At 40.4% G+C, this 20087-nt stretch overlaps 1 protein-coding gene across 1 annotated transcript; it reads right to left on the bottom strand.

Moving 5' to 3' along the window:
• Positions 1-3467: 3467 nt before the first annotated feature.
• Positions 3468-20080, bottom strand: LOC143013410 (chemokine-like protein TAFA-1). Its single transcript, XM_076167032.1, has 4 exons — positions 19939-20080; positions 4869-5009; positions 3690-3814; positions 3468-3500 (listed from the first exon to the last, which is right to left on the bottom strand). The coding sequence occupies exons 1-4, from the start codon at positions 20078-20080 to the stop codon at positions 3468-3470; spliced, it is 441 nt and encodes a 146-aa protein (XP_076023147.1).
• Positions 20081-20087: the final 7 nt, after the last annotated feature.

The following is a 20087-nucleotide window of genomic DNA, read 5'->3' as shown; positions in this document are numbered from 1 at the left end:
CAGAACTTTAACGCCGCAGGCTTTCTTTCCTCAAACCTGCAGCTATTGTGTATGCTGTGTTGTTCATAAATGGCAGAGGAGACTCATCTTAAATTCAAGTCAGGCTCTTTCATACAAAGCTAAATCCTCTTTCCACGTATAAAAAGGCCCTCAACGTATTCATCTCTCTGTTCAGCAATTATTTAGTCTACCTATGCACTGTACAGCTTCACAGAAGGATTCATTTTTACGTTTCCTTGAGGCATTTAGCTGATACTCTCACCCACTGCAACACTCGGCTTCTTCAACCGATCCTCTACAAAGTCTGTGATCCGAACCACAACTCCATATGGCTAACTTCACACATTTATTCACATTTATTTCCAAACAGTCTTATCACAGCAGGTCGCAGCTTAGTCAAATGATCACACTGGGAAATTAAACATTTTGTAATGTTTTGTCAAAAACATTATGTCATGGTGGTTTCTAATTGTATTATAAAACCATTTATAGCTTCATGATTTCATTAATCTCTGAAATTGGTCAGCATCAGGATCTGTAAAACACAGGCATCAGCGCAGCACCACGTTATTGCTCTGACATAAGTTGATATAAAGCAGTGCATCAGACTCAGTGCTGATGTCATTGTAAATCTACTGTTTGCCTTGTGTGATGAAGTTATTTCTTTGTGAGGACCTAACAGCATGAAAGGCCTGGTGTTCTCTGCATGAATCATTTAGATGAAAGCCAGAGGAGGAGGGGGAGAGGACCATGAGGCACCTGATGTCAACTTTAATTAGAATCCAGTTTGGGCTGCGTTACCTTGACTTTGAAATCCCAGAATCCCGCAGGGGCAGTGGAGACAGTTCTCGGTTAGAGGATGTGATTAGAATGGGTAATGCCCGATGCCACGGAAAAGAATGGCAAACACAAATTAATCACATTGCCTTTCCAACTGCATTTGTACTGTATAGCTGCATATCAGGCTGCAAGTATGTGTATTTATATCCCTTGTTGGTGATTTGTTTTCTGTCTGCAACAATCCTGCATCTCATTTGATACACATCCTTCTCCAGCATTTATCGCCTCTCAGGCAGATAATTATCAGTGTGTGGATGTTTTACATCTAAAATTCCCAATCATCATATTGCGCTTTGATATTAATGGAAACGGGGCATTGACTTCCAAGTGTAGAGCAAAGGAGCAGAACTAGACTGAGAGCCATGGAATGTGTCTGCAGACCAGACCCATGGGAGTCTGAATTCCCAGGATGTCTCGGGTGCGTCATAGCAGAAGTCAGCGCACATCAGCATCACTTGTGTCTTATTTCTCACAGTTCTGCTGCTTGATGTGAAACATCAGAGCCTACAGCAGCAGCCCAGAGAGCCTCTGTGAAGACTGGCAGAAAATGAGAAACTGCTTTCTGCTGTGTTGCTCACATTATAGCCATTTAGCGATGGACAGAAAATATTATTTCAGAATGCACATCCTGATTGTGATAGCCTGGAGAAAAATAAACCATTTCTTTAATCATCTTGCTATACTGTTGATTTTCTTGGACAAAATTTGAATTTAAATCTCAGTGATGACAGTCAGTAGCAGTGACCATGCTTCTGTAACTTTGAAATGTTTAATGATGGGAAGTTGCATAGGATGATGAATGCACAAAAACAGAGGAGGTCATAGAATTGGCAGTCTGTCTGGGATGGATTAGTGGATCTGATGAAGGGATGAGAGACTAGTGGGAGGAATAATGTTAGTTGGGTTAGATGACGGGAGGGATGAAAGGATGTTGAGATGGTTGGATGAGTAGGGGCTGGTCCCTCCTCCCAAACTTCACTTATACTTACAGAAGAATGTAGAGTTGTACCTTTTCATTTGAGAAGTGCACACAGGCATGATTACCCAACCAGTCAACCAAATAGAACTTTAATTACCATGCAAAGGATCTTGAGCTGCATGTGTGTATAGAAAAAGAAATGACATTTGGTATTTGATGCAATTTCTTGTGATGGTCACAGAGGTCCTTCCATAGTTCCTGCTCTGGTTCCGTTTCACCGGATTTCATTCCGCAATGTACTTTTTGCACAGAGGGACTGCTTGAGTCTTTGTGAAAAGGTGAACAATGATACTGAGATTTTGAGCGTCACCATTTCAAGGTTGTTATCTCTTTGCGAATGGAAAACAGTAAAAATGAGCTGATGAGCTAAAACAATTTCAAGTATTTTACAGCTTAATTTTTCATTCAGCGTTTTGATTATCTTAATCCCTCCAGGTTGCTAATACAGATCACATGACCTCTGGGTTTTGGCGACGGCCTTGTTGAATCAATTACAATTAAGCCTCCATGAATTTGGGATTATTATACCATATTACGGTGATTTAATTATTATTACTGTGCTGGTACCTGAAAACAGCCAGACTAAGATTCACTTAGTTACAGGAACAAAGACTTTAATCACAGATCCATAAATGCTTCATATGTACAATAAAATCAGAATGATTCGACACAAATAAGGCATTTCAAGGATTCAAAACAACCTACTGGTATCACATTTTTGGTGAATCAGTGCTTTCGGTGAAGCTGACATGTGTCCAGGTTGGACCGGTAAAACCATACAAGAGCTGAACAAATGTACACAAGTACCATACATATTAATGGTAAAATGTATAGTATCAAGAAGGACAAGCTGTACTACCAAAAGTGTCTCCCTCCAGCAGTGAGAGAGCCTCTTCATGGAGTGCATCGGCCTCAGCTCCTTGACATTACAGCCTTAAACTTGTCAAACTTTGGGCTGTGTTGGGTTTTGTGGATAAGAAGTAGGAAAATCAATACTGCATTCAGGGACTTGAATGATCATATTTCACCATCACTGTAAATAAAGTTCTCGTACACATGAAAGGAGTAACGATTTATGTACAATTCATATGACACTTGGGGGGAAAAAAAACCTGAGAACAGTCAACTGCTGTACTTGCTCGACCAAGTCCTTTGATGAATTTCAGTCCCGTTCGGTGCTTCCTCATAAACAACTTTCCACTGATGTCTGAGGAGGGATGTGACGACGATCTCCACAAATTAATCCAAATTCACAGACATTCATGTTCCATCTCCAAGTAAAAAAAAAAAAGGATGAAAGTATTTATCATCACAAGGTTATGGTGAATCTCCCCGCAGGCAGCTTGGAGTGTCAGGATTTTATTAGCCTTGAGCAGAATGTGCTTTTTTAAAAATATTCTACACCTTTTTACACTTGAATCTGAGAAGTGTTCACATTTCTAAAAATGAAAGCAGTTCATCGCCTTTGTGAGAACTGTTGGTCCCTTGGCTGGGCTGAAATCAGAGGAACGTTATAAAGAATGACATGAATGTTCCGGAGCAAAATAATTTCTTGATATCTTAATTTTCTTTGGTAGTATTTCAGAATAAACAATGAGGCTGACCTGGAAATGAAGCTTCACGCCGGAGGTCTCCTATCTCCAGAGTGTCAGTATGTTGAGGTTGTGTATGGCTGCGTGTTCTGACAAGAAAAAGAGCAAATAGAAGTGTTAAAACATGTTGTGAAGAACTCAATTTGCTTGACATTGATTGACATTCAATCCAAATAACAGTGTTATTTTGTCTTATTGAGTGTTGCAGCATTTTATATTTTTCCACCACTGTTCTGCTTTAAAGTCTTCTTTCATGCGGTCAAAAGAGGTTATCTTACCCTGGTGGTTTTGATCTTGTTCCCGGCATAGCACATCCAACCCGAGTTGTCAGGGAGCGTCTTGCATTCCTCCCCCTCCAGGCAAGGCTCCATCTCACACCACCACTTCCCAATTACAATGGATGCTACAGGCAACAAAGACAAGAGAAATGGTGATCCAGGTGCTTCATCCCGAACAGTGCGTAACCCAAACAGCAGCAGAGAGCAGCAGGTTAGAGATGAATATAAAGTATTAAGTAAATGACATATTATTATCAGATGTTGACAGGAAGTTAGTTGTCTGCGTGTATCAGGCAAACTTCCAACCGCCTGTTCTGATGTAAAAAGATATGGTTATACATGTATAGTGTGGAGTGAAGGCATTTCATTGAGTGAGTGTGTGGGTGGGTGGGTGGGTACGAAAGAATGTGACTTGACTTTAATGCACGCCACATTTCTGCTGTCAAGAGGGAAAATTGCCTTAAATACAGAGTAAGTAGACAGTAAATGGTTTACAATGTGTGACATAGGAAAATGATATGTCAGAAACTTCATGGACGGCCCTTCAATTCCCTCAATCAGCTCACAGATTGTGGTAATATTTGCAAAAAGGAATTCAGCTAAAAGCTCTGCAAGCTGTATTTCATTTGTATTAGTTCCAAGCACCAAATCCTTTTACCACAAGAGGCTGGTCCTATGTAGCCGACATTTGTCAGAAGATATGTATAAGACCATCATGAAATATCCAGAAGCTATCGATATAATCAGTAACGGTCTCCTTTGCATCGCTTTGCTTTATGTTCTCCCTTTCTTCTGTCGTCTTCCCTGAGGTGTGCTACATGCAGCCGTTGTATTTGACTGTCTGCTGTTGGGTGCATACTAAAGCTTACCCCTGCAGATACTTTCTTCTGTCTGTCAGCACCCGAATTTTGATGTGACATTATCCCAGGTAATGTTAATCTCACCCAGGAGAAGGAAGGCACTGCATGGGTGACGCCGGCTTTTATTCAAACATATCTCCATATCTTTTCTTTTCTTTTTCTGTATAATTTTACTTTTCACATAACATTGCACATGTTTACTTGAACTAAATATAAAAATGGAAATCATTCATATCTTTGATGCACAGAAATCCTGATGCAGTTCCTCAACACAAGCCTATGACAGCCTGAAATATATAAATCTTGTTATCACACTCACCATCAACGCATGAAGGTCTATTTCTGGTAGTTCCAGCCACCTTTCCTGGCAGACATGAGCATTTCACTGTCTGCGATCGCTCCTCAATGCGATTCTTGTTGCAGCATCTGTGAGCAGCAATTACTTCACATGTGCCTCCCTCTGATAAGAAAAAAGATACGACTGCATTAAGTCAGCATCTCAGACTTAATTTTTGCTTAGCACCTCAGTGCACATTGGAGGATTAAGAAACAACCTTATGTCCAAGTTTTCGTTGATGCTCCAAATTCTTTAAAAGAATATTTAGTAAGCATTGCTGCATTTATCCTAATTTACCATGTCAACATTGGTAAGTTGTTGATAATGAGAGGTTTGTTGCATGCAGGGTGAAGGACTATGAGCAGGGTGAAGGACTATGAATAAATACATCATGCAGCTTTACTTAAAACAAGAATCATTATTACTTTGCTTTATACACTTTCAGCGAGTGAGACTCCCGTGGATTGCTGAATATAAAGTGACAATGAAGAAATGTGTGAGAGTGAGAAGAAAAAGACACAGAGGAGAGACCTTGTGATGAATATGAATACAGGCTCCACCGTGCAATTATCACCGCAACCCTGCCCGCGCCCCAAACGATGAGAGTTCTGGACCAAGCAGAGTCTTGACCCACTGCGACCCACTTCCACCATTGGCATCTCCTACCCACTGAGCCCAGACTCTCCACATGGGAGATGTGTGCAGCAAAGGACTATCTGACGATTATGGCTGACAGCATGACATGAGATCACGGAGGTGGTGAAGAGAGAGAGGACACAAAGGAAAGAGAAAGCAGGTATCATGCCTGGCGGCACGATTTGAAGGGATGTTTAACAGTGAGCTTTTGAAAGTGGGACATGAGCACCAGCTGTCTGAGTTTACACACAGAGGCCACTTATTAGACACATTGGCACTCAATGTCAACAAAAGCTGAACATGAACAGTTTCCCAAAGGAAGGATTTGTAGTAACAGTATTGGGTTGCACAGATGTATCTAATAGAGTGGCAACTGAGTGTATTTATAGTATATATATATTATACATATAGATTTATGAGACTATGTTTTTCTGAAATATAAAATATTTCCGTACAATAATGCATTGCATAATGACTCACTTGAGGAGGTAGTGATACTAATGCCACAAGGAAAAAACACTCAATAAACAATAAAGTAGTGCATTGGCCCCGAAATCATATTTAATCTAAAAGAAATGTATGTGTTAAACATTGGAAAAAAACTAAACAAACAAACTTGCCCAGAAGTTAAAGTGTACTAGTTACATACTGCAGAGAGTAAACATATTGTGAAGACAGCTCCCTCACAGAGTATTTAATTATTGATGCATTAGCGTGTATGTGGTGCATGTAAATGTAACGAAGATTGGAGAGCTGATGGTGTGAACAACCTTGTGTCTCGGAGTATAGAATAAATTTGGCATTTCAGATGTACTGCATGGAATATGAAAATAAAATAAAATCTAACTTGAATTGTTCTTATTGTTGTTGTTGTTGTTGTTGTTTGACCCTGGAGTATGACATCATGGTCACAGTTGTAGTCTGGCCCTCATTGTTTTCAATATTAACATGGGACAAAATGGAACACCACACCACACTTCTAATCATCCATGTTCTATGCTCACTTTACGTGCAGACACAAGGTTTTAAAAGTAAATCATTTTTAAAATTCCCTCTGACAAATAAGCATGTAGAGGTTTTTTTCCCTGAAACAATTACTGAGCCTTTCCAAACCTTCAAGGCAGGTTTGGTGAAAATGCCTTGTATCTCGAATCTGGGTAATTTCTTTCACATCAGTTGAAACATTCAGTTTTCCATGAGACTTGTGTGAAGTCCCCTGACCTCTTTTCCTTTCTGAAACTGCAGGGTTCTTGGTCATCCAGGTCATTAGTCTAAAGCAACTGGACTTGTTTAGTGTCGCTCATACAATTGCCGTCTTCATTCCTGAGCCAGCGGTGTGCAGTAAAACCACATCTATCCTCGGTGAGTCGTTCGCACCTTGAGCCAGGCGACTACTTGGTTGAGTCCGCCGTCACATGAGGGTCGTTAGAGTCACGCAGCAGCCATTTGAGAATCACTGAATTTGTTGGAGTCACATGAAAGGAGGCGTAAACTGCTCTGCAAGGGAAGATAACAGGGTACCAACCCATTCCCTCTGTCCACAGATGGTTTCTCTGGTTTGACATTTCGAACCATCTGTTTCCTATATTCAAAATAAACTCATAAACCAGTATACTGCTGAAAATAAACAAAATAAATTAGCTATGAGTAAAAACACAAAGGAAATGTCACCCTTTTACCTTAGCAAAGCAAGGGTTTATCTCAAAGGAACTAAAGGTGTGTGATGAATGGAATGAAATAAAAGTCCAACATTTCCATCTCAAAAAGCAGCTCAAGATGGAAATACTCCACCCAAACTTCAAAGGTGTACTCAACTTCATTAGTGACTTCCCACCACTTGCCGATGAATAATTCAATGGTTTCATGTATAAATGATCATTATACAGTACGTTATTACTAAAGAGTGAGTTGTTGTCAATAATGTATGAAAACAGTTTGGAGATTGTTGCTTCATGTATTTCTTAAGCAAGAGACAAAGTAGGATCTTTGAGTGTCTGAATCCCTTTTCAAAGCCAAACTGAGTCATAAAGTAGCTTCTAATCAGAGCTGTGCGTCAGGATAATTGACCCATCATAAGAGCTTCTGTGGGATTCTGGATCATAGCCCCTCTTGACCCCCTGGGTGGAAGATCACTGGGATTTGCTCTCGCACTCCACACTCTCCCTTCACTTCTCATTAGCCGCTGTGATCACAGAAAGCATCCTCTCCTCTCTGCTTCCCTCCTCTCTCAACTCTCCTCTCTACCTCCAGAGAATGCAACAGACTGAGATCGACTTTACCGCACTTAATTCCGGGAGAGATTCTCTCCAGCGGGTACGTACTGTACCTGCTCTTAAATAAGGAATCCAAAACTGCTAATACATGGCAGCGGTGCCAAATTAGATACAGCTACAGGTATTAATTGAAGGAGACATCTTTAAACGATGAGACACAGAAGAAAAAAATACTAAGAAAAGTTGAATTTCCTTTGATTCTAGCCCTCTGTTGACTCAACTGGCTCAATAGTTGTGAAAACATCAACATAATACGCTTTTGGTTTAACTGCAAAACATACAGACTGTGCAGCCAGTGTGGGTGAATGATGCTGCCGTCTGATGTACTCAACAAAAGGGCATGTCTGCACAACATTAATCACGATGTACCAGTGGAAGCAGTGGGGCAACACTTGAAAACAACAGCCCACAGGGGTTTGTTCTTCTTAATGCGTCTCCTTAATTGCATAAGACAGCTCCAGATTTCCTCTTTGATCTATTAAAAACACTCTATTCTACAGAATTAACTCAGATTGCTTGTTGCTCGCAAACAGAATTGGGTTATTCTATATTTGGAAATCATCACCTGAGAAGAATACATTAAAATCAAATAAAAATGCAAATGGGCTCAGTGTTTCCAGCTGGCAGGTGTGCTGGGTACCTTTAAACAAAAGCAATGCCGCGCTGACGAGTGCTCCTCAGGTTCTGTCATGGTTTCAGCCTGCCAGTACAACATGTGAGCTCTTCTTTGCATTCTAAATATTTCAGAGAGAGGCAGAGAATAGCATGGCTGGAGATGAATACTCTCATCAGGTGAGGGCTGGAGCCATGCAAGGGTATAATTGTTTTCTCTATTTTCATTCCCCCCATTATCAATGGCTGTGAACACAGTCAGTCTCCCAGTGACAAATGGCTTCAAGCGTGTGTGAGTGTGCATGTAGGTGTGAGAACGAAAACAAGAGAGAAAAATTAGTTATTGTGAGATCTGCAAGTGTTTAGGTGAAAGTGTCTTTCCACCAATGGTTTTGATGGCTCAGGACAAAGGTCACACTGATATTGTCGATCCAGGGGGACAGAGGTCACTCGGAGGCAGAGGGTCAGAGCTGGAAGGGCCCTGATTACCTCTGACCTGCACTGAACAGGTCACAGCCCATTTTTTAAGGTCTGAAAAGTCGATATAAACAGTTATAACATATCAGTTGTGGTTTCTGTGGTGTTGTGTCCCTTGAACTGCTATGTGTGACTTTATTCTGCTGCTGTAAGTTCTTTTGTGGTCATTTCATGCCTCTCTGCACTTGCTCTATACACAGACAGTGCTTTTTTTCTGGGAACTTGTAGACTTGAATGCAATTTTGGACAGCATGGAGGATGAAGATGACTTATTTTCTGACTGAGGCAATGTACAAATGAAAGCATTTCAAAAGGAAACACGTTCACTGCCATATGCTTATTTATGATTCAGTTGCTGAAAATATCAATTCATTATGTGTCAGACGGACTATTAAACCACATATTTGCCTTCTATTATGTTCTAATGTATGTTAGATAGTCCATTTCCATTTTTGTCTATTTTGTTACACGTGCCTAAATATTGTAGGAAAACAATTTTGAGCTTTGACTATGATATCACTTCCAAACATTCATCCATCTATCCATCCATTTATCCATGCTACACATATTGTGTTGGTGATTAAATGCTCATGACCTTCAGGTTAAGAGTACTTATATGAGTCATAACAAACTCTCTGCCGACACACTCAGGATCTGCTTTGTTGAGTTTTCCAAGTTAAATATGTCAGCGCACTTATCTGTGACACTGGTGTCTGAGCAAACTGCGAGCCCTGGCTCAACCAGTGTCTCAGCTGCTGGATGAAGAGTGAATAGCATTGAGTCGAACCACATCCAGCACAATGAGCTCTACTGAAAACCAGCTACACTGCATGAAAACCAGATGAGTTATGGGCAGCATGCAGGGATGAAGGCCAATGTTGTCAAATCATGCATGATATGAACACAAAACACACCAAATTCTGTGGATCCAGGCTTCTGCCTGCCTAATGAATGTGAGCAGAGTCCATGAGGGACCAATAAATGCTTCTTCAAACGTGATGAAACAGCTATTGCACAGAGGAAAATGGTCAGTCCATCTCAATAGAAATGTCACTATGCAATAAGTATGCAATGACTTGCTGTCGACTGTAATGAGCCCAGCCTGTGCGGTTGTCTCTGGAGAGGATGATAGCAAGTTTAAATCTGAATGGTAACACTCCTCTGCCATCTGTTCCCAGATTTTGGTATAGTGTGTAAAATTGTGTGCATGTAAAAATACGATACGTGCACATATTTATGCAGAAAGTCTGAACAGGGTGAACACTGTCTATCCGGATTAAACTCTATAATGTAGGAAATGGGATGAGTGGATATTTTACTTATTTGTGCATACAGTAGATGAGTGATGAGTGGGGGCAGTCACTGTTAGACTGCATATACACACCTAATGGAATGCCTAAGGGACTCAATTTAGCAAGTAACCTGTCTCTCTCACTCGCAGGAATGCATGATTGGCAGCCAGTGGCACTATGTACACACCATGTACTGGATACACACATATACACACACAAGTATATGTCTTGATGACTGTGTGACATTTGAAAAACTCCCTACAAGCTCTGAGTCCCTATTACATGTAGTTAATTATTTTGTACCCTGAAAGGTCCCTCTCCGTCTCTGGTGCTGTAGCAATTCATTTACAAGAAACAGCAGGTCCTGATCTCCAAACCACAGCAGTCCATATTTGAGAGCAGCATGCCTGTCACCTTTAAATGAGAAATGCACCCAAGGTGACCCATAATAGGCTCAGCTCGCGTCCTTCATACTCTGCAGACAGCCAAGCCAGCAGGCTACAGTAGTTCTCTAGTTGACATGAAATAGGAGCACCAGATTAGAGAATGTCAAATTAATGCAGATGGAAGACAGTGAGAGGTACAAAGTATGTAACTGCATGGTGTCAAATTGAGGACCCCCCCCTCCTTCCTGCACCCCCACCCAACAATCCCCTCTGTGAAAACATGTGAAATCCCTGTGGTACCGTTGGCATTCTTGACATAAATGCTGGAGGGAAAATGGGTATACATATTGCTTGATAAACCGCGTGATAAATTAGTTTACAAATGAAAGAAAACAGAAAGGACTTGTGAATTAGTTTCGATTTTATGCGCCACCACAAATGTGAGAATTTGAGATTATTTGTTTTTCTTTGCCACTCTGTCAGATATTTATCTCAACAACAACTTGAACATGCAAAACGTCAACTCAGAGAGCAGTGATGCTGTTGTTGTAAGATGCGTGACAACTGCACAGCACAGAGGAAGCAGCATGGATTTGAATGGGTTTTTCATTTGGCCTCAGACTTGCCAAGCAAAACCCAGAGCCAGGACACTGCAGGAGTGGTATTCATCATGAAGTAGCGCTGTTTATTTGAGTGTTATGGTGATAACTCATGGCTGTAGCATGGCAGCAATCATAACGTCCGGTAAACAAATAAAAGTATCTTTGACATGGACTTGTAGAATCCATTAGGTTTTTAGCAGACAAACAGAATTTTCAGTGATTCATTTTTAAATGTCAAGCAGTACCCATCTTTCTAGCTGGGTCTCTTCTTGTCTGGCAACTAGTATTTCATATTGTAGATCCTCTACTCTGATGTGAGAGTTACATTCAGCAAGAAGAAAAGGAAATGGAGATAAACCCCATTCACAGTCTTCAGAGAACAGCTGCTTGGCTCTGAAGCCTCTGTGGACCAGACAATCCATGCAGGATACCAATGTGCCTGCAACATGTAATCTGTGTAATAATGCAAACCACAATGCTTAAATGACCTTTTATTTAGTACGACATGTGCTCTCGTGGGTCCAGAGCAACTGTTATGTAAGTGTTTTTGTATGTGCATGCTGATAAGTTTAGATACTGTAGTTGAAAGGAACGACTCTTTATTTATTCAGTGTGACACAGTACAGCACACTATGTCACAGGACCTACATTTTGATCATCTCGCAATAGTCACAGAGCTGAGATCAGGTATAACACATAGGTTGGGGTTAGATGATCAGCACTTCATGTTACCATAGATAGGAGTGCTACTTACTGCTTCAAAAATATGTTGAATGTGAAAACACAAGTATCACATTCAACCTCGAGGAAATTACAGTGTGCCGTCCTTTGGCTGCATTATCGCCTTAAATTAACATGTGATCTGCATCCAGATATGTTATGCAGATGAGGACAAACTGAGAATCCAGTGAGATTGGAATGCAATCCAATCTGCCAGAACGAATACAATCACATTCTTTATGTTTACATGCCGTCAATACTGCAATTATTTAAAAATCATTTAGATCAAAACGAAATGAGAGTAAGACATATACATGTACAGAATTCATATGATGTTATAGTAGTGTACACCACACGCTGTGTAATGACATGCAGAGATGGTTTATTCCACCAAACGTGTTTACATGCCTGAATAATTCAATTTACAGTTGCACAATGTAGGTGTGTTACTGTATGCTTCTACTCAGTATGCATACCTTGGTTTTGTTGCATTAAGGGGCCTTAATTCCTGTGTTAGAAAGTGCCAGAATGAAAACCTTTCTGTTATTATGAAAGCTGCATGTTGATCATATTTGTCACATTTTTCCACTTTTAGAGTTTCACTTTTTCATGTGTATTCCATTCTCGTCAGGAAGGGTAATTGGATCTGCAGTTTAAATATGCAAAAAGACTTATGACACACCAAGGAGATATTAGAGGGAAAAAAACTCAAATCTGCAATAGAGCCTGATAAACCCAATATTAATTACTTTGCTTATTTCTCATACTACCCTCCCCCTTGGAACCAATTAGGAAGTTGAGATGCTTCTTTTCAGTTTAATGAGGTCTAAGTAATGATAATGAATTTCATATTCCTGCCAAGCATTCAAAATAGGCTTATGGAAACACAAAAGCAGTGCCATATGAAATTATCTTTCTACCATAATTTCCTTATTTCTTTCATTGACAAAATTGAAAAACGGAGGAAATTAACTTTCATTTTCACCATTATGTATACAGAGGATGATACAGTAGAAGAGGTTTTTCAACCACATTGATGCATTTTTCTGCAGACATTTTGACACAAAAGCACGAGTGTAATGACATTAACGATGCACCTGGGTCACAGACTCACCAACCTTCTGTCAAAATACCACCGGTCACGGCAAACAAATAAATGACAAAGCCCTGTTTTTTTTATCTCAAGAGCAGACTTGCCGCTTCGGTTAACATCCCCCCACAAGGGAAAAAACCTTTCATACGCACGCGAGAGAGAGTGTGTGTGTTTGTGTGTATAGCATCATATAATAGTTCAGCTAGACAGAACACAAACTACCATTATTTTAGTTTCATTTCCACAGGGAAAATGTTGAGGAGAAACAATGCTCATACACTTACCTACAAAGGCTTTTGCCACTGTTCTGACATCAACAATTACAGTGAAGTGTAGTGACAGTGGGCTCCATTCTCTAAAAAAATGCTTCTTTTGTTTCTTTTGTGAGGGCATGTTGATTTTCTAGCATGGATACAAAATGTACAAATAGGTTGCATTTTCCCTTTTTATTCGTTGAGAGCATTTTGAAGTGCAGTCAATGTGTGTGCGTGTGTGTGCGTGTGTGTGTGTTTGTGTGTGTGTGTGTGTGTGTGTGTGTGTGTGTGTGGGGCAACATTTTGTCTTTTGTCCTCTGCAAAAGTGGGTAGCGTCTCCAGCTGTTAGTCTTTAAGGGTGTGATGCAAAATGAACCAATCCAAGGCAAAAAAACACACTTTATTCCGTTATGGCACAGTAAGGTACTTTGGATAAGTGGTTTCTGTGGTCAGAAAAACCCTGATCCCAGTTTAATCCAGATGCGCAAAAAGCAGTGATGAAATTTTAATAGTAATTACACAGAACATCACTACTTCAAATTAATTAATATGAAACGTTAATGTTATCCATAAACCCCTGTTGAGTGGGGTACTTGTTCATTTTGATCTAAAAACTAAATACCACGAATGATTATAAAGGCTCAGTTGATACTTGGATAAAGAGCACTGACTAATGTTTCCAGTTTCATTATTTGATTCATTTAGTATTTGATATAAAATGTTACAGTCAGTATGCTTACATCCACTCAATACTAGGATTCCACCATTCTCCAAATTTACATTAAACATTGAGTAATCGCAGTATGAAGACCTCCCACTGAGGAACGGCGCAAGGAAGTAGACTACTCCCATTAAGACGTTTACATGCCAGGACAAATACATTTCCAGTTGCATAATCTAAATCTGTTATTCAAGAGTGTGAAAATTCTCAATTAGAGCTGATTTCAGATGTATGAATGATCAGCAGTGTTTACATGCAGACCAATGGTCCGATATTAGTCAGACTAAGGTATGATCCGGTAAATACATGCAATAGTCTAACTAAGACCTCAAACCGACTTAGTCTGGCACAAACACATCAACACTATTTGGACTGTACGTGATTATGTAAATGAATAAATCTCTGATACCACACGTTTGGTTTAAATGCAGTGTGTAACCATTTTTCTCTGCCATTATACAACTTTTAATGTGCTAGAACTTTGAGCTAGTGAGAGAACTGAAGCTGTAACAGCAATTGAACTCGTTGGACATGAGTGAAGTCTCTATAAAGCTCTTGTGGAAAAAGATGACAAAGCTCTTGTAAGAAATGGATATGATGAAATATTTAGATGGCCGCAAAACAGTGACATGCAAAGAATACAGATCAAAGACCTGCTAAATGCATGAGGAATGGGTCAAAGGGAGATTTAAAAGGGACTGCTACAGAATACAGCATTACATTTAACATGAAATATTGAACAGTTTGGTCCAGTGTCTTAGCTGGACAACAGATCCACTTTGTTCCCTGCTAGATGGTTGTTGTAGCCTCGCTCGCATATTCCAGCCGTTTCTCTGCTCATCTGCCTCTCTTGACGTCAACTTTGCCTCTATTGGACTCCTTTGCCTGGCATCACTTCCTGAATGTGAAGCTGCCCCATTTGGCTACTGAATACCCCCTTAGCCTTTTTGGACTTATTTGCTCTAACTGCCTTGCTCTTTGTTACTGATTTTCTGTTTGCTCCTGACTGCTTTATATTGCCTCCTTTTGGAGTTCTTCCAGCCTGCCTTATGTAATTACTGATATTCAAGTAAAAACTGTTTACTGTTTACTTTCAACAGTCCAGATTCCAAGCCCTTAATCGCCGGTGTCCCCTTGAGGAAGTGCTATTCAGGAACTGAGTGGTTTGAAGTTTTAAAGCTGTTGGCTGACCAACAGACATTCATCACAGTGAACATTTTGAGTAGTCATAGCAGGGAAAGTACAAGTGCTCTTTCCATTTACATCTGCCAGTGAGATTGCGTACACTAAACCATGGTCTATCAGCCATTCTGAATGTAGTTGGTTAATATTATTCCTGTGTTTGACAAGTCAACATGTTTGCAGTCTGTCCTTTCTAGTACAGTTGGAAATACTGAAACTGCACAGATGATAGCAGCTATTTAACATTTAGTCATCAAAAGGCTTCCATATTCAAAACTAGACACCTTGTATGTGCAGACACAATGGTTCTCAGAGAAAACACTTGGCCACAGTTCATGGCCCTAACATGCTTATTAATGCTGAGAGATTGTGAGGTGTGTCTAAGACAAGCAAACAGCTGCTGCCTTCAGAGAGAGAAAGGGGCTAATTAATTAAGCTGTGGGCCACAGAAATTCATTTTTTCATATAAACGGTGTAACCACAAACCATAGCCCCTGCACATAACTGGTTGAACAACTTCAATTAAACATGCTGTTTAAACAAATATCCACAAGCTTAGAAGAGCTCTCAGATATGAATAATTCATATCTTGAGAGGGGAAATAAATGGGGAACTCTGGAAAGAACCTATTTGTAGCTATGAGCATACAGCAATAATGTGGATACTGTCTGTCCATAGATTCATTAATTTGAAAATAGATTTACTTTCAGGGCTAACAAACGTAATGCCACTGATTGTGTATTACTGAGAAAATGTGATGTAACCCAAGCTGCTTTTGCCTCTCCTGACTACAGAGGCATAAAAGCAGAGGAAATCCACTTTGAAAGCTATAAAATGAGTCTCTGTGTTTTGCATAAAGGTCTTGTGCTGTATGTATGTACATGTTTATACAAACAACATCAGGACAAAACAGGTTTACTTTAGCTCCAGATGTGGAAGGGCCTGGGGCTAAGGCGGCATGCCACTTCCCATTGGCACTACGGTGGAGCACAGATGAGACTAGTGAGAACATGGTTGAGAGGAAGACTAGAGGAGGGGCGGAGGATGATCTATGTCAAAATAATGTGCCTCCAGGATGCATTATGTAAGGCTATTAAATTGTCAGAGTCTAAAACCATGCATCGAGGAATACAACCTTTGTTTGTGACAGCTGAAAATCCATGTTTCATGTTTTCTACTTTGTAAGCTTTACCAATGAGTGATTTCCTTTGTTTGAGACCACAGAAGGAAAAAAGAATCTTGATCTGCTTCAAGCCTTTGAAAGGGAAGCATGTGGGATTTAAATTATATTTGCGCTCTGGAATGAAAGGAAAGCTGCCATACTTCATATATTACAGAAGGACTGCGAGGTGAAGTTACTTAACATTGAAATTACATTCCTATTGAAAAGATTTGTCTTTGAGAGGCACTGACAAGGCTGTGAGATGCCAGTAAGAAGGAGAGAAAGAATGTAATGAAGTCATAATGAAGCATGCATTGGATACATCTGGGTTAATTCTAGTCCTTTCTTGCTGGGTTTCTCTGCAGTACTCTACATAATATAGGTTTTCCGCATTCACTTGCAGCGACACATTTTCTGTAACAATGGGATAAGAGATTATCTGTATGGAGCTGTGAATTGGTGAACTTTCAGTTATGAACAATCTGACCCTGTCAGAGCGGCTGTTGGTGGGAGTGAGTTCATGAGAGAGCAAGGCCACCTCAGGCAGCCACTATATGCTGTCGTACTCTTTGCTCACACCTCCACATATATCCACATTACCAATAGCACTCTTTCTTCTTCAAATGAAAATGCACTGCTGCGCTACACATTTAAGGCTTTTCTTTTCTACAGCGGTGCATATATTAGTCTTAACAAACATTCAGCTACTAAAATGACTGTATTCCTGTTTTGTTTGGAGTGATTAGACACATGAATGGTGTATTTGTACGTTGATGCACTGGTTTTCGATAAACCATGTGTGGACAGACATGTTCCCTTTGTTTTATATGGTGGAAACATTTAGATGTCCCTGCCCTGCACTTTATGGGTCCACAACAAAGACAATATGTTCTGTTTTGTGCACCTTTCACGCTCTTTGCACCAATTAAATACAGCAACGCATGAATCATACGGCACAGAGCAACACTGCCTGCACTAGAAAAGCAGAGAACAGCCCTAAGCATATCTGAGAGAGTAGTAGGCAGCAATCTGTAAGTACAGCCGTAGGTCGCAAAGCAGGCCACCTCGTCCGTATCACTGAGCATACACAAGCAGCCACTCTGGGTCAACCAGCTAATGGACTTTTGGACACACATCCATGTCAGTATGACTGCCAATATATCAGAGCACGTGTGGAATGCCTCCTTACATCCTGTCGAAAGAAAATCATTACTGCGACCAAACACATTGGCAGTCAGTAACACATGCTGCTGTTATCTGTCTGCCTCAAGCCCTTGTGGTAACTGGGTGAATTGAGAGTTTTACTAATTAAGGTTGAAGTAAATTAAAGTAACTAGAATAAGGTACTTCTAGGCCAGTGAGTAGTTGCTGTTTTTGCTTCCAAATTTTCAGGTTACTTTGTAGATTGTGATTCAAACTTCAGCGTCACATAAAAATCACTGAATGTCACTGTAACACAGGGGTGCCCAATACGTCCATCGCGATCCACTGGTCGATCGCAAATGGTAATGTGGGTCGATCGCATGGCATTCCAAATTTTATTTCATTTTTAATTTTTTTAGCATATCGTCGGCACCCTCATCTAATGGTCTATGAGAATAAACTAGAGGAGTGCACAAGACAGTGTTGTTATAGGTTGTAAAGTAATACAACCAATCAGAACTCAAATGCACGGTTTACCCCCCCCTCCCAACCTGAAAAAGTGTGGGCACCCCTGCTGTAACACAATGCATTTTTGTCATCATTACGGTAAAAGAACATTCATCTGAAATTGCTCAGCCTTCAGTGGTGAACCCAATGTTTTGGGTGATTTTCTGGTGTTCCAATACTCTCATTTTGAATGCAGAATTTAGGAGAGGGCAGAATTTAAGAATTATTCGTAGATGCCTTTTGATGCCCTTCCATGCTGCATGTTTATAACCATTATTTTATCCAGTGTTTGTACATTAGAAGGACATGATAATGAGGTCAGTTTATCCCTTCCCAAAGTGTTTGTCGCCGTATGTGATTGACTTTCTTCATACGTCTAAATTTCTGTTGGCAAGGACACAACACATCTCCAGTCCTCTATAATCTCGATTTCCTCTGGTAATACCCGTCAGCGTGAACTTGTGGCATTTCACTGCCTTTAATGATTGGCCCAGTGGTCCAAAACCAATGGCCTTCCTGCCACCAATTCATGACCCGTCAACCCCAATCCTCCCACCAATCCAACAGGCACACAACACACAGCAGAGAACAAATGTGCCAGTGTCAGAATCAATCCAGACAGACATCCCGTCCTCCTCTCATAAAAGTGGCATCTCATTTATCCAGGAGTGAGGACTGGCTATGCTAAGGTAAATGGGACGACAGGGCATTTACACTTTCAGCAGAGGGTCCACAAGCTAAATTGTATGATTTCATCCCCCTCTTTTTGCAAAGAGGAAGCTGAATGCACATTTGAAGTAATAATTCTATTTCCCCGAGTGTTGACAGGAGACCTCTCTCCAGAAAACCTCCTGTTGGAGTGTTTTTAAACTTTAGTCAGCTCACATTTGCACGTACTGGTGTAGTCACAAAATGAAGGTGTTGGAAAAGGAAGTCTTCTGATTCACAATATTGAGGGTATTGAAAAGACCCCATGCTGATATGCTTGAGGTTCACTGGTGCACAGCGGAAATAACAGATAGCAAAGACCTGCACACTCATGCAGCTCCTTCTCCCTTTGAAGTTCTGACAGTGTTCAGCTTCCTGTCTTCTGCTGGATCCAGAGACTGTAATTATTTACCATTTACATAACTTGCATCTGACTGACAACAGTAAAAGTTTTGACCGCAAGTGTTCAGCTTATACTCTATTCACTTTGCGTTCACAGGGACCAAAATGATACAAATCAAATAGACGGGAACCACTCTGGCATGACTATCAACTGTAATAGCTGTGGTCTAGTGTTGTCATTTTCAGTCAAGAAAGGAAATTTCACGAAAATTCTCGTTTAAAAGAATGGATGAAAAAGGCTCTGAAACATGTGGTGTGGAAATAAGCAGTTATGAGTTCAATCTGTAATGTAGTTGTCATCTAATGTGTTCACCAAAGGAAGGAAAAATAAACATTCTACCGTCATCATAACCAATATGGAGAAGGTTATTTCTTCAAGCTTGTTCAGTGATTCTCTAACTGTGGTAAGTGAGCCACTGGTGTTATTTGGGGCGCCCCCTAGTGTACATATGCCACATGACTCAGAAGATTAACCCGAAGTAAATCAATGGAAATTTTGTATTATCGCAAATACTTCTGACATAAACACAGATGTTACAACCAGATCATGATTATTTTCAAATTTAATTATAATTCTCTTTTACTTAAGATTGAGATATTAAATAGATGTGACTCTGTTTTACCTGGATGTAGGTACAGCACACATTAGGCTTTTACGTGATTTTCCTCAGAGTTCACAGCTTGTACATGTTTTTGTCAGAAGTGTGTTGCTGAAAATGTTTGAGACCACTGAAGTTCAACATATGAATCGATGACGATGACCTCATGATACTACACTGGAGAATCATTCGATTCCATTCAAACTGACAAACCAAAAGCTTTGCTGTCCTTTTTGATGTTTTTTTTAAGGCAAAAAAAGAGACGACTGATGGAATAACTCACCGATCATGTGAATGGTGGTTCGTCCAGGCCGTGTCCCATGATGCTGTTGGATGGTGTCATAGAAAGTGGCCTGACACAGCTGAATGGCAGCCACACTGACCCAGAGGCACAGGCAGAGAAGCCAGGACATGACAGGACACATCTGCTAA

This window comes from Genypterus blacodes, unplaced genomic scaffold (genome assembly GCF_046128005.1).
Source record: "Genypterus blacodes isolate CSIRO-AG114 ecotype Tasmania unplaced genomic scaffold, CSIRO-AGI_Gbla_v1 ptg000156l_1, whole genome shotgun sequence".
Taxonomy (NCBI): domain Eukaryota; kingdom Metazoa; phylum Chordata; class Actinopteri; order Ophidiiformes; family Ophidiidae; genus Genypterus; species Genypterus blacodes.
The sequence above is the reverse complement of the archived record's forward strand: the minus strand, read 5'-3'. Positions and strand labels throughout refer to the sequence as shown.